Raw genomic sequence first — 19,132 nt, 5'->3', positions numbered from 1 at the left:
AGTATTAGACGACTTTAATCTTAATGGGGGCGAGCGGGGGAGAGAAACACAAAACAAAACAGATGAAATCTGGTTTGGCAGCAGACAGGGAGGCTGAGACTTGGTTGGGGAGGATGAGGAGGAAGGGGAGGAGGAGGAAGAGAGGGATGAACGGATTAAAGAGGTCGATACTTTGGCTGCTCTCCCAGACTGAGAGATGACACTAAATCTGTTAATTCATCCCCCTCCTCCTCGCTCACTCTAATTCCTCTCTCCTCCTCCCTCATCCTCCTGCAGGATTATGATATTTCCACTGTCGTCCTTAATGTCACGTCGATAATCAATGAGATTCGGACTTGCCGGAGGTTTGACAAGATGATTTTCGCGGCACTTTCAGGGAAATCAAAGTGTGTTTGTGAGCAGCAGTGGGACTGTAAAATGGGGCTGCTATAAAAGTTAGGATTTTGGTGATTCCTCAAAGCATTTGTTCAATTAGTCTGGCTGCTGTTGTGCGATGTGTGCCGCTTGTTTTCTTCAGCCAGTAGAAAACTGTTCGTTCTACTTACATCGATCTGGGTGAGGGTTTAGGAGGGTTTAGGGAGCATAGAGTGGCTGTTTTTGGTGTAAGCATTGTGGCTCTTTGCAGAGGGCGCCACTATATCAGGGGGCGGCACCCTAAACAAGCATTTTGTTGCTCATTCAGTCAAAAAGCATGGTCGCCCAGTGTTTTGCTTACCGTCTTTGGTTACGTTCACTCTGCAGCCTGAAGTGACCTAATTCCAATTTTTTTGTCAAATTGGATTTTTTCACCGTGGCGATTTGTACATCAAAATTTATGTAAGCTGTGTGTGTGAATGGCACATGACCTGAGTCATGTGTTTTGCAATGTTTTGCCAACCGCCACAAAAAGAAGAAGTAGCCTAAGTTTGCCTAAAAATTTAGACAATATTTTCAGCCTAACTTTTTAGGCTAAAATTAGTGATTTAGGCTAACTCACTAATTTAGTGATCACAAATTTAGTGATTTAGGCTACCACTAAGTTAGATGGCCATTCCACTCTTCTTCAAAGACTATGGCAATAATCTACAGTCCAGAATCTGAAACTGAGGATCGTCAAACTGGAAATGAGTTATAATATAGAGAAAAGAAATGAATTAATTTACAGTTTGATATTCATAAAATCAATATTCTGTTTGTGAAAGCACAAATAAGTAATTTCCGATTACTTTTCTGGCATCCATGCAACCCTCTGTCAAGACCAATGAGGAAACCTCTTTATGCAGAGGATTGTTTGAGGTCTAGTAGCAGGTTCTTCATGACACGTTTGGGTTAGTGCAACCTGTGAAGTAGTTGAATTTTTACAACTCTTGCTGTCTGAGCTGCTGCGTCTACCAAACAGACATTTAGGCCAAAGGTGACATTAGGAGGCTGAGGTCCTTGGAGAAGCAGTTTCTATGGCGACCGCGGTGAACAGCTCACACGTGACCTTTGCCAGCACGAGCTTTATCGCGTTAAGTACAACAGAGACGCGCCGTGTCCTGCTTTGGTGAGTCATCCACTCACGGAGTTACGTTTCACTCGGTCTCTCTGACATCTCGCAGAGAGCAACCTCATTCTGCCGCATTTCAAGAGAAACGCCACGTCTGGACCTCCAAATAATGAACAGAGAGTTTGAAGAAAGATTTCCCGACAGTGGCTGCAAACCTGAAGAGGCAGCAGAGCATCTGGCCCCTGGTACGAGAGGCGTGCGTTTTTCTTCTTTTGGTCTCAGGGGCGTATTGTTCTGCTTTCAGGGCACCATAACCCCCCATTTCTTCGGCACTGCCTCCATCCTTTTATGCTCTCGCGTCTTACTGTTCTACCCACACGTTCTCTCTCTTCCCTCGGCCTTTCAGTGCGTGATCATGTTGCTTGGTAACAAGCAGAAGAATGATGAGAAGAGTAGGATGTGTTTCGGATGGCTCCTGTGCCGTGTGACGTGTCCTCTCGCACCAGCTGCAAGGAACGCAGGGCGACGTGGCCTCGAGAAACCGCAACATGGCACTTGCTGGGTGTTTGGCTTCGGTGTCAAGGTGCGAGTACGGAGGGGAAAAAAAAAAAAAAAATTCAGTAAATGAACATAAATAAATGAGACGCCTCCGGTTGCAGCTCCAACTTTGAAGCGCTCCATTTTCGGGTGTGTTTCCCTCGTGTTTTCTTGAGAACAAACAGAGGCGCAGTGGAGAGCAGGGAGTACGAAACCAAGGCCAATCGATAAATTTATGTCGTCGCCATTCAGAGTGGTCTCTGCATCAGTAGGCGTCAAACCAGACGTCCGCTGTGTGTGACATGAGGTCGCACCTGGTCAGGATGTCTGCAGTTTGAACTGAAGTCACACTTTGAAGTGCTAAATTGTTTAATTACTCTTTTATGCGCACGGGATCCAAACCAAGTGAGACTTTAAGAGCACAGGACTCTGTTTGGTCATACAGAAAATAATAAATCTTTGACTCCAGAAGACCTGCCTTTGTTTCTTTTCCTTTCATTAAACTGCAAATAATCATTTCCTCTCTGCATGTAACTCACATCTGACTCATAATAGCAAATCTCTTGAAAGAAAGAAAGGAAGAAAAAAAGGTCAAAACCCGGTTGCCGATGACAACCTGGTTCGGGTGTGTGTGTGTGCGTATGTGTGTGCGTATGTGTGTGTGTGGTGTGTGTGTGTGTGTGTGTGGGGGGGGGGGTGCGTGTGTGTGTGATAGCCTCATCTGCAGGGATCAGTCGCCCCCTGCTGTTTTCACATTCTTCCACTTGTAACCACACTACGTTGCCATGCCAACCCGTGGGGGGTATTGGGGAGGTGGGGCATTTCTGAAGTCAAGCGGTAAATTTAGCAGCCACGTTGCGACCGTGGAAATCAAAACCAGACGTCTGTGGGGTCGTTACCGTGGGGCTGTTCTTATCGCGTCCTGAGCTGTAATCTCCCTTTGCGATCACGGCCACGTCATTTGAGGCCGTTTCCCGCCAATTAACCGCAATTATGATTCTGCTGCTTTTAATCACAGTTCGGTCGCAGTTGCGGCCTCTGCGCCACCAGGGGGCGACAGAAACGAGCCTGTGGGGTTGACGTGCGAGGAGGAGCCGATACGAGGAAGGTTTTGTATAGGCCTATATGACATATTTTCATATATTTATGAAAATATAAATAACTATGACCAATCATATTTGGAAAGTGATTTGTCATGTGTTGTATTTATCTAAATAAATGAAGATTTACTAATCTTTACAAACTAAAACGTTTAAATACAAAGTCTCACGAAGGTCATATTAAAAACATATTTTCATGTCTGTTATAAGTTTGACTACATGTAACAAGATTTAGAGGAACAAAGTGAAATTCACCTTGATATTGAATTAAAAAAATCTTGGTACACATAAAAGAGGATTTTTTTAAAAAAAGGTTAATCTTATTTGGTAGAGACTATGTGATAGTATGTCAGCTACAGACAATAATAAAAGTTCATTCTTGAACCGTTTCAAAAACTTTACATATCTGCTTTACATGTCCATTAATCAGTGTATTATTGCGATTGCTACAAGTCTGAAAAAGTGCAGTGTATTATCTTAGTGATCAGATGTAACATAATTATATGTTTCGATAATGTAAATCTGAGAATAAAAATATTTCCATAATCATAGTACTCCTGTTCGTCTCATTATATGTACAGTTTAGGCTCCCTGACAAAGACGTTATTCTTCTGATAGTTTTGAGACTATATTTGACACTAACAGGACTTTTAAAACTCACTGGTGCCGTCCCGGCATTTTGTGCTCAGTGAGACGCTTTCCTGCCCGTTTTTCTGCAGAGATCTCTTTGCACCAAGCGATGGAGGACAACCTTTTGTGATTGCTTAGAGAACACAGAAGGCTTAACACTGGACTTTATGTTTGCCTTCCAGCAAGGAGAGCTTGCTGGAAGCGACCTTTAACCTGCAGCCAGACATGCATCAGAAGGGTTGTGAAACAATGGCTCAGTCAAAGTCCAGACCTAAATATGATTGAGAATCTTTTTATTGAGACAGTATAAGATTTAAAACCTTATACTATCCATCGAGTCTGAGTGAGAAACGGCTACACATAATCCTGCAAAATACTAAGTGAAGCTGAACATTGAACTTTTTAAATATTAGTTCACAAAAAACCGCCCGAGTTCATGAACCTGTTTATGTTCCTTCATAATTATTCACTTCTTTCACCTAAAAAGACAAAAAAAATCTAATTATGCTTCAGGCTGTAATATAGCGCACGGGAGAAAAAGGGACTGTGAAGCGATAACTAGTCATTATGCAGTGTATAACTGAAATGCACGAATGTGTTTAAATGGAAAAATGTACAGATTTTTTTTTTATTGGTAAAGAAAAACGTAAAAACAATTACGTCATAGTTATATCAAGCATTTTCCTTCAAAAGAGTCGCCTCATCCATCTGCAGTCATTGTAAAATGTAACTCCTGCAGGGAGGAAGAAAATGAAAGCAATAAAATACAAATGCAGATAGAAGAAGTTCACCTGTTTTTGTTTTATTCATGTATAATCGATAATGTGAGGGTGCTCATACATAATATTTATTTCATCTATAAAATATATTAACTTTCCTGAAAGCAAAACTAGATAAAAATCATCAGGTTTCATTTGATAAGAAGCAACTAATTCTTCAAGTGTCAATCAAGGCAGTCGACTGGATCAGCGAATAAATGCGTTGCAAATTCCAAAAATCCAAAAATTTCTAAAAAGAAACCACATTCTAATGAAGACATTTATCTTCTGGCCCAAAAAAAAAAAAAAAAAAAAGCCACGACATTCAAGCTGGGGCCCGCTTTCCAGCGGCACACACGGCGACGATCGTTTACGCTCTAAGGTAGCGAACACTGTTTTGAAAGAGACTGCGGGTTCTGACGCGGGAAATAAAACGGCAGACAGGGGGGACCGCTTCTGCCGGAGACCAAGGCGACGCTTTCTGATGTTGGTCGTCTTCCCTCCTAGGGCCCTGCGCTCTTCGCCCTCCGCCGCTGTCACGGCGACCCTGGGATTGTCAGCCGTCACACCAGCTCGCTGTGACCAGGTGCAGCGTTGAAGCTGTCTGCAGGGAACGAAAAGAAAAAAAAAAATGATGCTGCGGAGGTGAGCTCAACCGGTACCCAGATACAAAAACGTAAGTAACTTTGACTCACACTCCGACTCCGTTAGACGCACACACGCACATGAACACGCACATGAACACACACGCACGCACGCACGCACATGAACACGCACGCACGCACACACACACACACACACACACAGATAAAAACAGAGAGACATGTACCAGACAAGTCCAGAGACTTGTTTCTGTTTTGTGGTAGTCTAGGTTTTTTCACGGGGGGTTTGCGATTTGGGGGCTTCTCAATGTTATTGGGGCTTTCTCTTTCAGAGCCTGAGATCAGTGAGGGACAGGAGACAAGTCAACGGTTAGAGAAACACACTTTGCACAAACAGCAACAGCACACTGAGACATGCACCACCTCATCTCCAAAAGGGCTGGCTGCTTTTAGGTTTCTGAGAACGAAAACGAGCAAAGAAAAGGCCCTTCAAACTGCATTAGAATACTAGAGAAGGTTTCAAGGAGACGTTCGGGTGAGCGTTGCTGCTGCGCCTGCATTCAGTTGTAGAAAAACATAAATAATGTTGCTTTCTATGGGCTTTAGCTTGCTTAAAAAGTTCCCAGATAAACCAAAACTGTGTTCTAATTTACAAAATGGGGTAAAAATACCCCATTTACAAACATACCCCATTTGTATGTTTGTTTCTTTCTAAAGAAACAAACAAACAAACAAACAAAAAAACTTTTCAAACTTTTTTTTTCTACATGAGGAAAACTTAAGCGTCATGTTTTTGGAGGTGAGGGCCGATCAGAGCTCCGTTATGTTTAATAAATAAACCCAGAGAACGACGTACCTGCATCACAGGACATTGCCTTCCTGTTCCTCTGCGGCTTCACGGGAGCCTGAGGTCTCAGGCCTTCGTCACCTGAGCAACACATTCAAACAGCTGCAATCAAAGCGCCTTCACATGCAGGAGACCACGCTCACACACACACACAAACATGCACACACACACATTATTGTTGACTGACTTCCCCACATTTTCTGCTTTTTACTTTTCCCATCCTTGAGCGCAGGGAGTCATTTAAAATCAAAGTATTTCAGCCCAATTGTTTTTGACATACTTGCTTTTGGTGATCCAAACAGATCATTATTGTAGTTTTGGAGTATTTCTTTTGTTCTTATGCTTCCTATCTTTGCCTTGGGAAAGAGGTTTTTCAGTCACAATACGACATCACAGATCAAATCATTAAACAGTTGTCATTTTTTTAAAATCTGGATTTTTTTTTTTGTAATAGGGCAACTCGACGTAGCACACTTTTCAAACAACAAGCGTTGTGTGCATTCAGATTCGCTCCAGTCTTACAGTGATTAGGGATACAGCACAATGTGAACATTTGGTGACGATATCGCTAACCGATACTGTTATTGGCCAAAAACCGGCATTAACAGACTCTGTTATGAAAGCTCAGACAGGTGGGGTCAAACTCATTTTCAGTTTTGGGCCAAATCAAGATCATTAACGCTCTTAAAGGGCCGGATGTACCAGAATGTATTTATAAAATCTGTTCACACACTGCTAAAATATCAATGAGTTCTTCAAATTAAATAATATTATTGGACATCTTTTCAGTTCCTCCAGAACTTTATGATTTAAAAAAAAAATCTTTGCAATAAAAATCTAAGTGTTTGTGGTACTGATTTGGAAATATTTGCGCTTATTCATGTCAGTAAATGTGACTTTTTATTGCTCGCTGAGTGCATCACAAACTATGATCTGACGTCAAGGAAGGCCAAGGCAGCTATTTAGTACAAGTAAGAATGTTTTTGACAATTTTCGAGAAAAATCTGCAATAAACTCCCAATTATCAGTGCACAAAAAAATGCTGGAATTTATTGACTTTGCCTGAGTTTCCGGAATAATTCTCAAGAAACTGAAGCGACTGATTGATATAATTTGGCAGAGGAGCTGCGCTGAATCGATCAATAAAATAATATTTAAGCACAACTAATGTCTAGAATCTAGAGGGCCACATAAAAAAATACTTGGGCCAGATTTGGCCCACAGGCCTTGAGTTTGACACACGTGGTCTAAGCCATACGCTACACAAAGTCATTTCTCACATCAACCAGCTGCAGCCGCGTTTATCTGTTAGTTCCACGTTGAGTTACTCCTCCTGTATCGCTTTGTGAAGAAACGCTCCGTTAGTCAGACTGCTCGTTCTGAGACCCGGTTTACAGGCGCTAATCTCTTTGTGTGGATACATTCGGACTGGACCCTGGATTCTCTCTGCCAATCAGGGTTTGTGGTGCGGGTACCTTGACTCGCCGCTCTGTCCGGCAGCCCGTGGATCGGCTTGACGGCGGGAGGCGGCACCGGAGGAGGAGGTAGGTTCCTTTCGTTAGCCGATTCTTTAGAAAAGGTCACGTAGGAAGAGGTCTTTGGCTGAGAGGCACAGTTCAACAATGGCAACGAGAAAATGCGTTACCCTCCGGGAAAAACTGTCATCTTGAAATCTCAACCTTGAATTGTGCTCTCGGTGGAGCTCATTAACCACGAATCCCTTCACCCACTTCTTATTTTCCAACATCACATGACATCAGAGCGTGAGAGCGGATATTCACCACAAAGTACGGTATCTTTCAGCCGGTCAAACATTTTGCTTTTCGTCACCTTTTCGGGAATGGGAGGAGGCTGACCCTCGGAATCTCGTCTTCTCTCTCTCCTCTCCGTCTTCCCAGCATCCCTCTCTTCATCGCCTTCCTCCTCTGCGCCAAATGATGAAAAGAGAAATTTGCAGACAACGAGGCCAAACTCCAATCTGCTTTATAATCGAATCAACCGGGACCATTTTGTTCTGGGAATGATTTAAAAAACATTACAGAATGTACGGCTTGTGACATCCAAACTTAATGAGTGATTTATGAATGATAAGTTGGCAATAAACTGGAATGAAACAAAATGTATGATTTTTGAAGGGTTTTTTTTTTTTTAGATTAGATTATCCACTAGTGAAAATCTAGTGGAACGAGAAAAGAAAGGTAAAATTTCAGACGTTGTTTTGGATCTTAAATTTAACTGGAAATCTCTTATAAAATAAAGGAGAAATTACATAAAACTGTTGGGCTACTAAATAAAGCAAAAAAAAAAGAAAATGTGTCATAAAAGTGTCTCCCAAGAATTATATTATGGATCAAATTGTTGTTCCATATCTGACTTTTTGCATAGGCACATATAAAACCATCACCAAACCTTTGCTTGTGACACTTTATGTAAAATAATTTTATATAGATGAATGCCAGAGACTAAAAAAATGTTTATTCTATCAAACCAAGAAATTTGGTTAATTCAGAAATGCTATTAGAAAAGAAATTATTGCTAATTAATTTACAACCATTTTGGTCTTAAGCTTAAAAGAATTTTGACTTCCTGATTTTCAAATTAACCCCTTGAAATTGGGCCTCTGTCTCTTTAAGAAACTCCAGCTCTTTCTGAAACTCCGCCTTCAGAAAGTCATCACAACATGGCTCCTCCATCAACCCTTCAGCAACGTTTCCACCAGCGCTGCATTGAGAAGTGACTCCTATAAAGATCTCAGCAGATGCTCAGTTTCACCAGGTGTTTGCTAATTGCTGCTGCTAGTCTGAAGGAGCCGAGTCGTGCAGTCGTGAGGGACGGCTGCTCTGTGAGGTGGAAGGTTGGAAACTGCGGCTCTGAGGCGGGGCTAGGTCCCACCAAGCGTTTTGCACAGCTGAATGGTTGCCATTGGAGATTAAATGATTTCTTACACATGCATAAAAGAGTGAAAGTAACAATTCAGGCAATTCTTTGATTAGGAATTATGACATAACGTGAAGCTCAAAAAAGTGGATCTTATAATAACACTGCCTCATTAAATCGAGTGAATAAACTGATGGATTGATTGTACCTGGCAGGGCGTCTGAACTCTCCCTCCTGTGTCTCGGCCGCAGCCGGGTCACGTTGGGTTTGCTGCTCTGCGGCGGGGGTTCTGGTTTCCGGCCTCCCCCCGCCTCTCCGCCACTCCTCCACCCGTCTGCGGGACCCGCTGCGTCTCCCTGCGGGTCCTGGGGATGCCACTCTATGGCTGCTGCCTCTGCGCTGCTCTTCAACAGGTCGCCCCCCTCTTGTTTGGGCGACGGCGTCCTGTCCGACGGGTACGGAGGCAGCGGCCTTTGTGCCAAATGAAGCGCCTGGACTTGTCTGTCCTGCTTTCGCCCTGTCCACTGACTGTCCACCTGTAAGTCCACGGGTCTGCTCTCAGACCACGACCTTTCGATCTGCCTGCCGCCCATCCACTGCCTCTCTATCTTCCTGTCGATCTGCCGCTGGGTGTGCCTGTCGACGGTCCACTGCCTCTCCGCGGGTCTGCTCTCGGCCCAGTACCTGTCGCTCTGTCTGTCGGACGTCCTCGGCTCTCCGGGGATCCTCTCGTCGAAGCGCTGCCTCTCAGCCGGCGCCTCGCTCGGCCGGCTCTCGAGCATCCAGTCCGCTTCCGCCTCCAGCACTACTGTCCTCTGTTTGTCGTCCACCCAGTACTTATCCGTCTCCACTGGCTGCTCGAACACGGCGTCCATTTCAGGGATCTGTCAAAACACAAGACGAAGAGGCGAAACAGACTGAGCGCAGTGAAAACATAAGCAAACAGAGGAAGGGGTGCGCAGTACCTCTCGGGGAGAGTAGAAGGGGTGTTTTCCTCCTCCCACCCCTGGGTGAGGGATCCCCGGCACCGGTGGTGGACTCAGGACAAGAGCGACTTTTCCCTGTTGATCATTCATTTTCCCCTCGGCCCCGTCGCTGGGAGACTTGGTGGCTGGCCGCGGAGCTTGGAGGAGCGTGTATACATTCTCCATTGCTGTCCTAAAAGAGAGCGTGTACAAACTGATCGGACATAAAACCTAAACAGAAGAAACTACGAAGCTTCACAAAAGTTTTCACTCGTTCATCTTGGCAAGTTCTGTTCCAGGATAGCCCTGAATTTAACTCATTGTGTCCCATCAGCTCTGAGCAGCTTCCCAGAACACAATGCTGCCACTACCATGCTGCACAGTGTAGAGTGCGTAAAAGGCGGGAGTATTATGTAAAATAAACTTTTTTGAGCTTTGTTTCATGTTATAATGTTACTGGCTCATCAAAAACATACCTGGAGTGTTGCTTTGATTCTTGTGTGTGAAATCCTTGGCAACCATTAGGGCGCCTAGAATATCGGTCTCACAAAGTTCTGCATATTTCAACACAGCTCCTTCAGACTAGCAGCAGCAGCAATTAACAAATCCCCCTTGAGGGAAGTGGGAACTACTTCCCAGTCCTACGCTCCTGAGAACGGCTTAATGAAGGAACATTGTGGTGACGATGAGCTGAAGGAGGAACAGGAGCTTCTTAAAGAAACAAGAGGCCCAAATAAAAGGCGTCACATTGCAAAGTCAAATTTTGTTCATGTTTGACACGCGCAACTGAAAGTAAAATAGTTACTTGATTGTGCTATAAAAGAGCACTGTGTCTTGAAAATATACGGTAATATGTAATAAAGTCCTCAATGTATGAATACTGATTAAGATACAAATAGCATAATCTAGAGGTATCATTATTCCTGGTAAAGATCCGAGTTTTGCTAGCCTAATCTGCGTTTAAGGAGAAGTGAGGCCATTTCTAACTAATTCGTTGACTTTTGAATCCAAAACGGAGCCGGCGGCTGTCATGCACACCTGTGCAAACACTGTGACATCAGCCTGGTTCTGCACTGGCAGCTCGCCGGGGTTCCTTAAGTCAACACAGGAAACACGGGAGACTCAGAGCGCCGTTTGTCGAGAATTTATCAGCTCAGAGCAGCGGATTTTCACGTAGAAAACCAAAAGGAGCTGACCAGAAACTCTGAGCCTGTGGTTCTATGAAGGGCTTTGGAAAAAGCATTTATCATGTAGTATCACAGCCACAAACTTTATTTTATTTCATTTTTTTGTCAAGGACTAACAAAAAGTTGTGAAAGGAAAATTAAACATGACCCCCTGATCCCTCCACTTTTTTGATACCTTTAAGCAAAATTTGTTGCAACTTGTTGCCTTGAGAAGTTAGTTACATCTTAGATGTAACTAAGGGGCATAGTGGGATGCCACTCCTACTGGATAAAGTCTTTCCAAGAAATAATCTTTGAGTGAGTCTGTGGAAAACGTCTCACCCTGTGGGCGCCGTAGCAACGGTGTGACACCCATCTCCGTAGACCTCCAGCTCCGACTCGGGCCCCTGACTGGACAGGGTCTGGCTGCGGTTCTTACGGAAGCCAAAGATGGCCAGCATGTTCCTCCTCTTCTTCCTCCTCAGAGAGTGTGCTTTATGCAGGGAGGAAAGCTGACTGAAAGTGGGGAGAAAGGCTGCATGTCACACACTCACACACACACAGTCCAGTTCAACACAGTCATCCGGTTGGTTCACACACGAGCCCCTTCTGTTAAGATGTCACCGAATTCATCACGGCCATCTGGGTCGCTTGTTTGTCTGCTGAGCTGCTGCAGTGGGGGTGTTGCTGGGATACATGTCTTAAGGACACAACAATAATGGTTTGTATAAATATATAGACAATAATGTGTATATATATATAATTGTATATTATTGTCTATATATTATACAATAATGTGTATATCTATCTGTCTGTCTGTCTGTCTGTCTGTCTGTCTGTCTGTCTGTCTGTCTGTCTGTCTGTCTGTCTGTCTGTCTGTCTGTCTGTCTATCTATCTATCTCTATCTCTCTATCTCTCTATCTATCTATCTATCTATCTATCTATCTATCTATCTATCTATCTATCTATCTATCTATCTATCTATCTATCTATCTATCTATCTATCTATCTATCTATCTATCTATCTATATTATACACTGTTGTAAATAAGTTTTATTGTAGCAATCACCACCATATTTTTCTTAATTTAGTCCTTTTTTGTGCCATGACAAAAAAACTTTATGAGACTGTTATAGCAACACAGAGCGTCTTCAGTCAGAGGCTTGTTCAAATCTGCTGTAATACAGACTGGTACAAGAGATCACCGGCTATAATAAAGCTTTGAAAAATCTTGAATTAGTTTTGGCTACGACTTTGGGATGACTTTTTGAATTTGCATAATAGTTGCGGATTCGGATCAGAAACAATCACCAAGATATTTTATAGAAACCTTTTGAAAGAGATAAATACTAAAAAAAAAAAAAAACAAGAAGAAATGGTTCCTGATTTAAACACTCCGGCTTGAAAGCAAAACTTTCTACTGGCGCTCAAACACGGTTTCTGTCGAAATCTCATGTGAGCCGGAACATTTGAACAGACCACACCCAATTTTCATTCATTTACTCCAAACTGGTAACCTGAAATATCTCATAGGACAAGAACACTGAAACCAACCTCATCAGCAAAATAACACGTAGGTCGCTAGGCTACCCTTGCAGCAGATTATCAATCAAGCTATACAGGCTGGGGAGTTTAGTTGCCAGGTGACACCAACGCTCTGTAACATCACATCGTTTATCCTGAGCCGCCCAACAAACCCCGAAAACTGCATTTTATTTTACACAAAGCACAAAATCAAAGGAGAAATCATGCAAGGTTACCTTTCCTATTCAGGTCTGTCTACTATCTCTTGCCTTTTATTGAACAAATACAGCAAGATGTTTCGGACCCTAAATGATTGCACTGCTACAAATCTACTCTGCTTTTCCTTTCTCTGGCCCTGTGCACAGATGTGTTGCACAGTTACTGCCTGTGATTTTAAAAGATGATTACTTTTAAAGTTCCTTTAAATGCTCTTGGCTTCAAGTCCCTTTAATGATAAGAAACTGAAGGTTCTGGAGTAAGCACAGAATTTCCTAATGAGTGGATCAACGGCATTTCTTTTTGTTTGCAATAAGAAACAAAAGTTAGTCATTCTGCACTTGAGCAGAATAAATGATTAACAAGCAATTAACACATTCCAAAAATAAAAAATAAAAAAATGGTCTAACAGTTAGACCAATTAGCCTAAAAGTCATGTTTTTGGACTGTGGGAGGAAGCCAGAGTACCCAGAGAGACCCACGAGTGCACCGGGAGAACATGCAAACTCCATGCATAAAGACCTCAGGCCGGGAATCGAACCCAGGACCTTCCTGCTGCAAGGCAACAGCGCTACCAACTGTGCCACTAATGTAATCCAAAAGCGCTTATTAATTTGAATGTTGTGGGAAGTGTCGAAAATGGACGACTGCGGCCAAAGTGGAAATAAAATCGACAAAGCAGTGGCAGTGGCTTGTGGAAAACCGAATGTGCGGCCTGAGCTTGTGAAGCTTGTGGCTTCACCTCCAGGTGAAACGCTGGAGGTGGGAAACATCAACGCGTCCCTTACCTGTCAGGTAAAACTCGTTTTGTGTAAAAATCTGGGAGTCCGTCATCCAGAGGGCTTATTCCTCCATTTTCACTGCAGTGCTGGGCACAGACACACACAAACACACACTCTCCTCAGACAGGCTGGTCCTGCAGGGTTCGTTTGTAAAAGTTATGTATGCAGTAAAACAAATGGAGCACACTGCATGCACTGGATTAGATGACCTAAACCAATTGAAAGGCTACATTTGACAAAGGCAGAAGTCGGAAGACGAAACACCAGGAAAACATCAGTTAAATCTAGAGCTCGGAAAGAGGAATAAAAAAACCCTGGAAAAATGAATCAAATTTAATGGCGATGAAAAGATTGCGTCCCTACTGTTTCCGCGGTGACGTGTCCTCCCCTGTGCCTCCGGGGAGGCCTGGGCCGGACGCGCGTCACGTGGTGCAGCGGCAGACCCTGCGTGGGCAGCTCCGACAGGCCTTCCCAGGACGCCGAGTGGGACAGCGGCGAGGAGTACGACGGCACGGAGGGAGGCGGAGAGGAGCTGGAGTCGTCACACAAGCCTGTCGGTGGCGACACGGAGGGCAGGAGATGCAACGAGGAGACGTCCAAACCCGGACACCAAGGGGAGGCGCAAGTGGATGATTACTCACTCAGCCGGGTGGAGACGGGTCGTATTCTCCTCGTTCTGGAGCTGCGCTTCTTAATGGCGATTGTGTCCTGGCAGGATGAAAAGCAGACAGAAAGAGATCCCGTCATCCTCTGGGTGAACAAAACAAGGCACCGGATGAAGCCTCCTCGAGAGAGAGAGAGAACGTGCAAGAACGATTCGGATATAAAACAGCTGGATCAATGAACGGTCCACTCCTGACAGTACTGGAGGAAGGGCTAAACGAAAAGACCTTGAAGCAACTCTGAAGACCTGCAAGATCTGAAATGCGTTTAAAAAGTTATGGCGGTATGAACGAGGAGGTTTCTGACACCATGTCAGCTGTCAGAGCAAAGTACAGAAACCCAAAAGGTCCAAAACAAACCAACACATTTGAAAAGACATTTTATTAACCTCCTTGATGTGACAATTTGTTCAGAATGATTTCAAAGAACAATTTGGTACAATGTGTTAAATGCTTCACGTCCCACTATCACACACCACTTGGCAACTGTCCTTCAATCGCAAAAAAGAAGGATTTTAGTAAATATTATATTTAGGCATCAGACATTCTTGCACTCACAAACATATTTCATTAATTGTCGCAACAATGATCCCTTAATAATGTAGTCGTCGACTTATCTTATGCTACACTATGCAGATGCTGCGCCTGCAGATTGACTTACCTCAGCATGCTGAATGCTCGGGAAGAGGCTCCAACTGACCCACTTTGATCTACTTTCTGATTAATTCAGCTAATAATTGTGCATAAGGCACTGAAGTTTTCACGTTTTCAACTTCAATAGGTGCGGAAAAATGAGTGAAGCACTGGTTAGAGACACGACAGATCTGGCTGTTCCCCCAAAATTTTTCTAATTTCTTGATGTTTACACACGTTCAGCAAACCTCTCCAGATACGACAACACACACGGCTCACAGCATGGTCGGAGCTTCTTCCCAATGAGACGCTTGGAATGGAAGTGTTTACGTTTAGAGCAAATAAAATACTTTAAATTCCTGACAAGTTCAGGAGGGAGACACCGAGACGTGTGGTGCATGACCAGACTAAATGGAAACTGAAAGAAACAACAACAACAACAAACTCCTGTCTTATTCATGCAAACCCGCTCTCCTCATGTGTCAGCAGACATGTATGATTTGTTCTTTATCAGACTGAGCAGATACTTCCTCCACTGTAGCCATTCTGGTTTGATTCGGACGGTATTAAAGCATTCTTCTTTGGAGATAAGTTTAAAAAGCAAGGCAATAAGGTGAAAGTCATTTGGTCAAAACTGAAAAAGAAAAGAGAGCAATTTCATTTTTTTTTCTTTAAGTTCACAGTTAATATGACTGCAGACTTCTTTGTCTGCACCAGAAATGATCTCAGGTTGTTTGCAAAGAGCTATTGCTGCAAATGAAATTTGCGGCCACTTTGCAATGCAGCCAGCCTACAACACGGTTCAAGAATTTCTGAACGTGAATGTTGCAAATTCACAAAACCTTGCCTAAAAGTGGTTAAAGTACTTAGCTTGTTATCTGGTAACTTAGACCTTTTTTCACTGGAGAAAGTCAAGCCAGCACAGCCTAAAGACAGTGCCAGGCGACTCAGACTTTGGTGACAAATATTGTTTTCTCCAACTTGAGGATGTACAGTCTGCAATTTACAGAGCCGTGGTTCAAAGGTCAACCAGCCACTAACGAATGAAACACAAACAGCAAAGAGCCGGGAGTTCATGTGAAAACCATCAACAATTTCCAAAGTCACAACTCTGCTGTCTGGGCAGATTCCATTAGGAACCAGACTGAGTACGAAGCAGAGAATTTTAAAAGCAAGACAGAAGTTATTTAGCTGCAGTGAAAACCACAAGTGCTTAATATTGAGCCTGCTGTGTTTCATGTATGCACACAGCCTGACTGTTTGATGTCACCTGGGCATGTTGTTAGATGTAACAGGCCTCTTAAATGCCATGTTTCAATCACTCCAATCAGCGCAAGCTCCTAAAGGCCAGGAAGCAATCGAATTGACAACGCATCATCAATTCAAGTGTTGCTAAACTGTTTCCAGCGGAGGAGCTGGGCCCTCTCTGCGTTTCTGACCTTTAGCTGCGGCGGTCCTGTCAGGAAAGTGGGAATAATAATAATTCGGATGCTGAAAACTTCATTTCTGACAGCTCTGACTGGACCGAGGCACCTTCTCGTTTCTGTTAGAAATGCAGGAAATGAGAACAATAAAATCTAATTTAATCAGCATCTTGACCGAGGAGGATATCGTGTAGGATGCCGGTAATTTCTGATTCTATAGCTGCTAAATAAAATAATAAAACAATTAGTAAGTAGTTGACTTTGTAAGAGAAAACTTGAGGACAAAAACAGAAAAAGAGTTGCATAAATCTGTCTCCCCCCTCCTCTTCCTCCACAGGCTCTTACAGAGAATAATAAAACTCTTACTGTCTGCTGAATTAAAACTGATGGAGTCAGATTTGACAGAGGCAAAACAATTGCTGGAGGCAGAAGGGGAAAAAAAATGATAGTTTTCCAATTTCCCAGACTTTACAAGAAAAATGTTACTTTTGCAGTACATGATTTCAGAGGTAAAAGTGTAGCTCAGCAAAATCCTTTAAATTTGTTTGCGATTGACTGTTGGCAAGAAAAAAAAACATTTCCTGCAAAGATGGCTGCAGGCAAAACCTTCAAAACAAGAATGGACTGCTGCTGTCAGGGGGTTAAGCTGTGTGTAGGAAGCAGACTCCACTTCACAGGTACCTACCGCTCTCCAGGTTTTATGCTGATTGTGCCATTTCTCTTCAATTTATTCAACATCCGTGGACAAAAATCGGAAAATAAGAGACGCTTCAGGAAATAGGCTGGCAACTGACAAGTTTCTGCTGTTTTTGATTACCTGTGACAAGGCTGAAGCTTTTATCAGGCTTGTGAAAAAAGAACACTCTTCAGTGTGGGAGTTGTCACAGACGGATATTTGCTACTGACTGTATCAACTTCTAATAGAACCAGCGTGTCAAAATAGCCAAAAATGTTTTGTTTTGTAAAATTTACCTTAAATCAGACGGAAAAGTAGGGCGTGGAATTAACTGAGGTGGCATATCAAAGTTTGTTCTGGCAAGAATGAATGTGTTGAAGTCCTTAAAGCCCCTTTCTGAGTGGACGTGTCAAGAACAAGCTGCATGAACTCCCTGCATGGCTGCAGGAACAAAATGATATTTTTTCCCAGCCACAGGGGAGGAAACACAAACGTCTCTAGAGTTTTAAACATGTGGCGGCCATGTTGAGTTTTTGGGGTTGGAACTTGCAGGAGATTTCGGGAGGTGTTCCAATTTTTTCCTACTTGAAACTTGCAAGTTCTTCCACCAAACATTAAAGGAATGGGAATGTTTTCTTTGGTGGCAAAACACAACAGACGTTTAACTCCTTTTTGTGGAGCTATTTTAAAATATCATGACTTCGCTGTGGGACGGAGTTGCACATTTGACAACCAATCCTCTATGGAAGAAATGAGCCATTGGACAGCTTGCGGTACTTTGTAAAACTTTGTCATACAGTCACCTGCTCTGCATAATTAATGACTTCTTCTGGCAGGAATGCTAGCAGTAATACTGTTTTTTTAATAATTAAATTTAATAGTTTCAGAAAAGAAATGATCAACAATCGGCCGCAAGACTGATCTGCGCATTTCTGCACAAAACAACCATCATGAACAAAACAAATAAGGCAAGAAACAATCAATGGTGGGTGAGGTACGTATGACACATTTCCAGAAAAAATAAAAATGATAACACATACATACACACACACACGCGCAGCAACACAATGTCCACACTCACTATGCTGGTGCCGAGCTCTTCATCTGTGATGTCCAGGGAGTCTCTGTGTCTGTTAAAACTCCACGCAGTCCCATCTTCACACGTCCCTTCCCAGCATTTTAGATGAGACACCTGCCGGGTCTGAGACACACGGCACTCTTAAACTCTTTTGTCACCCACTCGTACAATCAATCTGTGTCGCTTTCACACCCTTTCGCGGAGACGAGACCAGTGTTTACCAGGGTCTTGTGGGTGGCGTAGAGCTCCTGCAGGATTTGGTCCACGATGGAGTTGGTGAGATAGGAAACCACGGACAGTTTCACCTCTCTGAAGAAGATGGAGTATGAGGCAAGGCAGAGACAGATGAGAGGCGGTTAGTAAAGGTGAGAGCAAATCAATTCCCCCGCTTATCAGACTCACGACTGCTTTGCTGCTCTTACTCCAAAGCCCTGTGAATGTCCTGCGCCGCTCTCTCCATGAGGGCGGTGCGGATGGCGGAGCGAGGGATGGACACCCGCTCAGAGACGGACGAGAGCGGAGGGCTTAATCTCTCCGCCGCAGACGATGATAAAGGACAGAGCTCGCGGCAGAGTGACACCATGGAGTCGACGATCACCTGAAACGGAAGGCGCCTGTCAGGAACTCTGTCATCCGCCGGGGAGGGCGAGGCGAAAGAACGCTCTCGGATCTACCTGCAGCTCCTTATCGGCGGCTTTGGCGAGTTCGCCGGCCAGCGAGTCCAATCTCTGCCTCACGGGCCCGTCCACAGACAGCACGTGGGCCAGCTCGCACAGCGAAGGGTAGAGCTGGGGAGACGGCGGGGGAGAGGGTTCGTTCAAATTCAGACCGAACGCAGCGCAGATCAACGCGTATAAACATTTGGCATCCCTCACAGCTCGAGAGTTCCTGGCCTCTTTCAGGACTTGTTTGGCGGCCTGGATCTCCTCCATCTCTCCGGCGCCTCGCAACAAGCAAAGCTGCTGCTGGACGCGCACGCAGAGGCGCTCCATCACCTTGGAAACAAACAGGGCAGGCGAGAGACATTCATGAAACGCTCGAAATGAAAGTTTAAAAAAACGTCCCTCAGACGGGAGCTACCTGTTCGGCGGTGCTGGTGACCAATCCCTGGTGCAGCCGCAGAGCCTGCCTCTGGGAGAAGCGCTGCGTCTGGTTGTTCCTGACCAGAGCGCGCTGGATCTGCAAC

General features: G+C 44.0%; 1 protein-coding gene across 3 annotated transcripts in view; it reads right to left on the bottom strand.

The window, feature by feature from the left end:
• Positions 1 to 4,075: 4,075 nt before the first annotated feature.
• Positions 4,076 to 19,132, bottom strand: part of LOC129370172 (capping protein, Arp2/3 and myosin-I linker protein 3-like) — a 41,845-nt gene continuing 26,788 nt past the window's right edge. For 2 of the 3 annotated variants that reach the window (XM_055045902.1, XM_055045919.1), the window contains 17 exons: positions 19,027 to 19,125; positions 18,822 to 18,941; positions 18,621 to 18,734; positions 18,369 to 18,544; positions 18,168 to 18,255; positions 17,950 to 18,069; positions 14,115 to 14,181; positions 13,837 to 14,024; positions 13,480 to 13,559; positions 11,293 to 11,466; positions 9,785 to 9,977; positions 9,028 to 9,703; positions 7,773 to 7,867; positions 7,418 to 7,544; positions 5,952 to 6,023; positions 5,323 to 5,430; positions 4,076 to 5,097 (listed from right to left, as the gene is read on the bottom strand). In XM_055045902.1, coding sequence (XP_054901877.1) covers positions 5,057 to 5,097; positions 5,323 to 5,430; positions 5,952 to 6,023; positions 7,418 to 7,544; positions 7,773 to 7,867; positions 9,028 to 9,703; positions 9,785 to 9,977; positions 11,293 to 11,466; positions 13,480 to 13,559; positions 13,837 to 14,024; positions 14,115 to 14,181; positions 17,950 to 18,069; positions 18,168 to 18,255; positions 18,369 to 18,544; positions 18,621 to 18,734; positions 18,822 to 18,941; positions 19,027 to 19,125 — 2,538 coding nt within the window. In that variant the 3' untranslated portion in view covers positions 4,076 to 5,056. The remainder of the gene's footprint in view (positions 5,098 to 5,322; positions 5,431 to 5,951; positions 6,024 to 7,417; positions 7,545 to 7,772; positions 7,868 to 9,027; positions 9,704 to 9,784; positions 9,978 to 11,292; positions 11,467 to 13,479; positions 13,560 to 13,836; positions 14,025 to 14,114; positions 14,182 to 17,949; positions 18,070 to 18,167; positions 18,256 to 18,368; positions 18,545 to 18,620; positions 18,735 to 18,821; positions 18,942 to 19,026; positions 19,126 to 19,132) is intronic. The other variant, XM_055045909.1, reaches the window with a different exon arrangement.

This window comes from Poeciliopsis prolifica, unplaced genomic scaffold, assembly GCF_027474105.1.
Source record: "Poeciliopsis prolifica strain line A6 unplaced genomic scaffold, Auburn_PproV2 SCAFFOLD002, whole genome shotgun sequence".
Lineage (NCBI taxonomy): Eukaryota > Metazoa > Chordata > Actinopteri > Cyprinodontiformes > Poeciliidae > Poeciliopsis > Poeciliopsis prolifica.
Note: the sequence above shows the minus strand (reverse complement) of the source record. Positions and strands in the feature narration are given on the sequence as shown.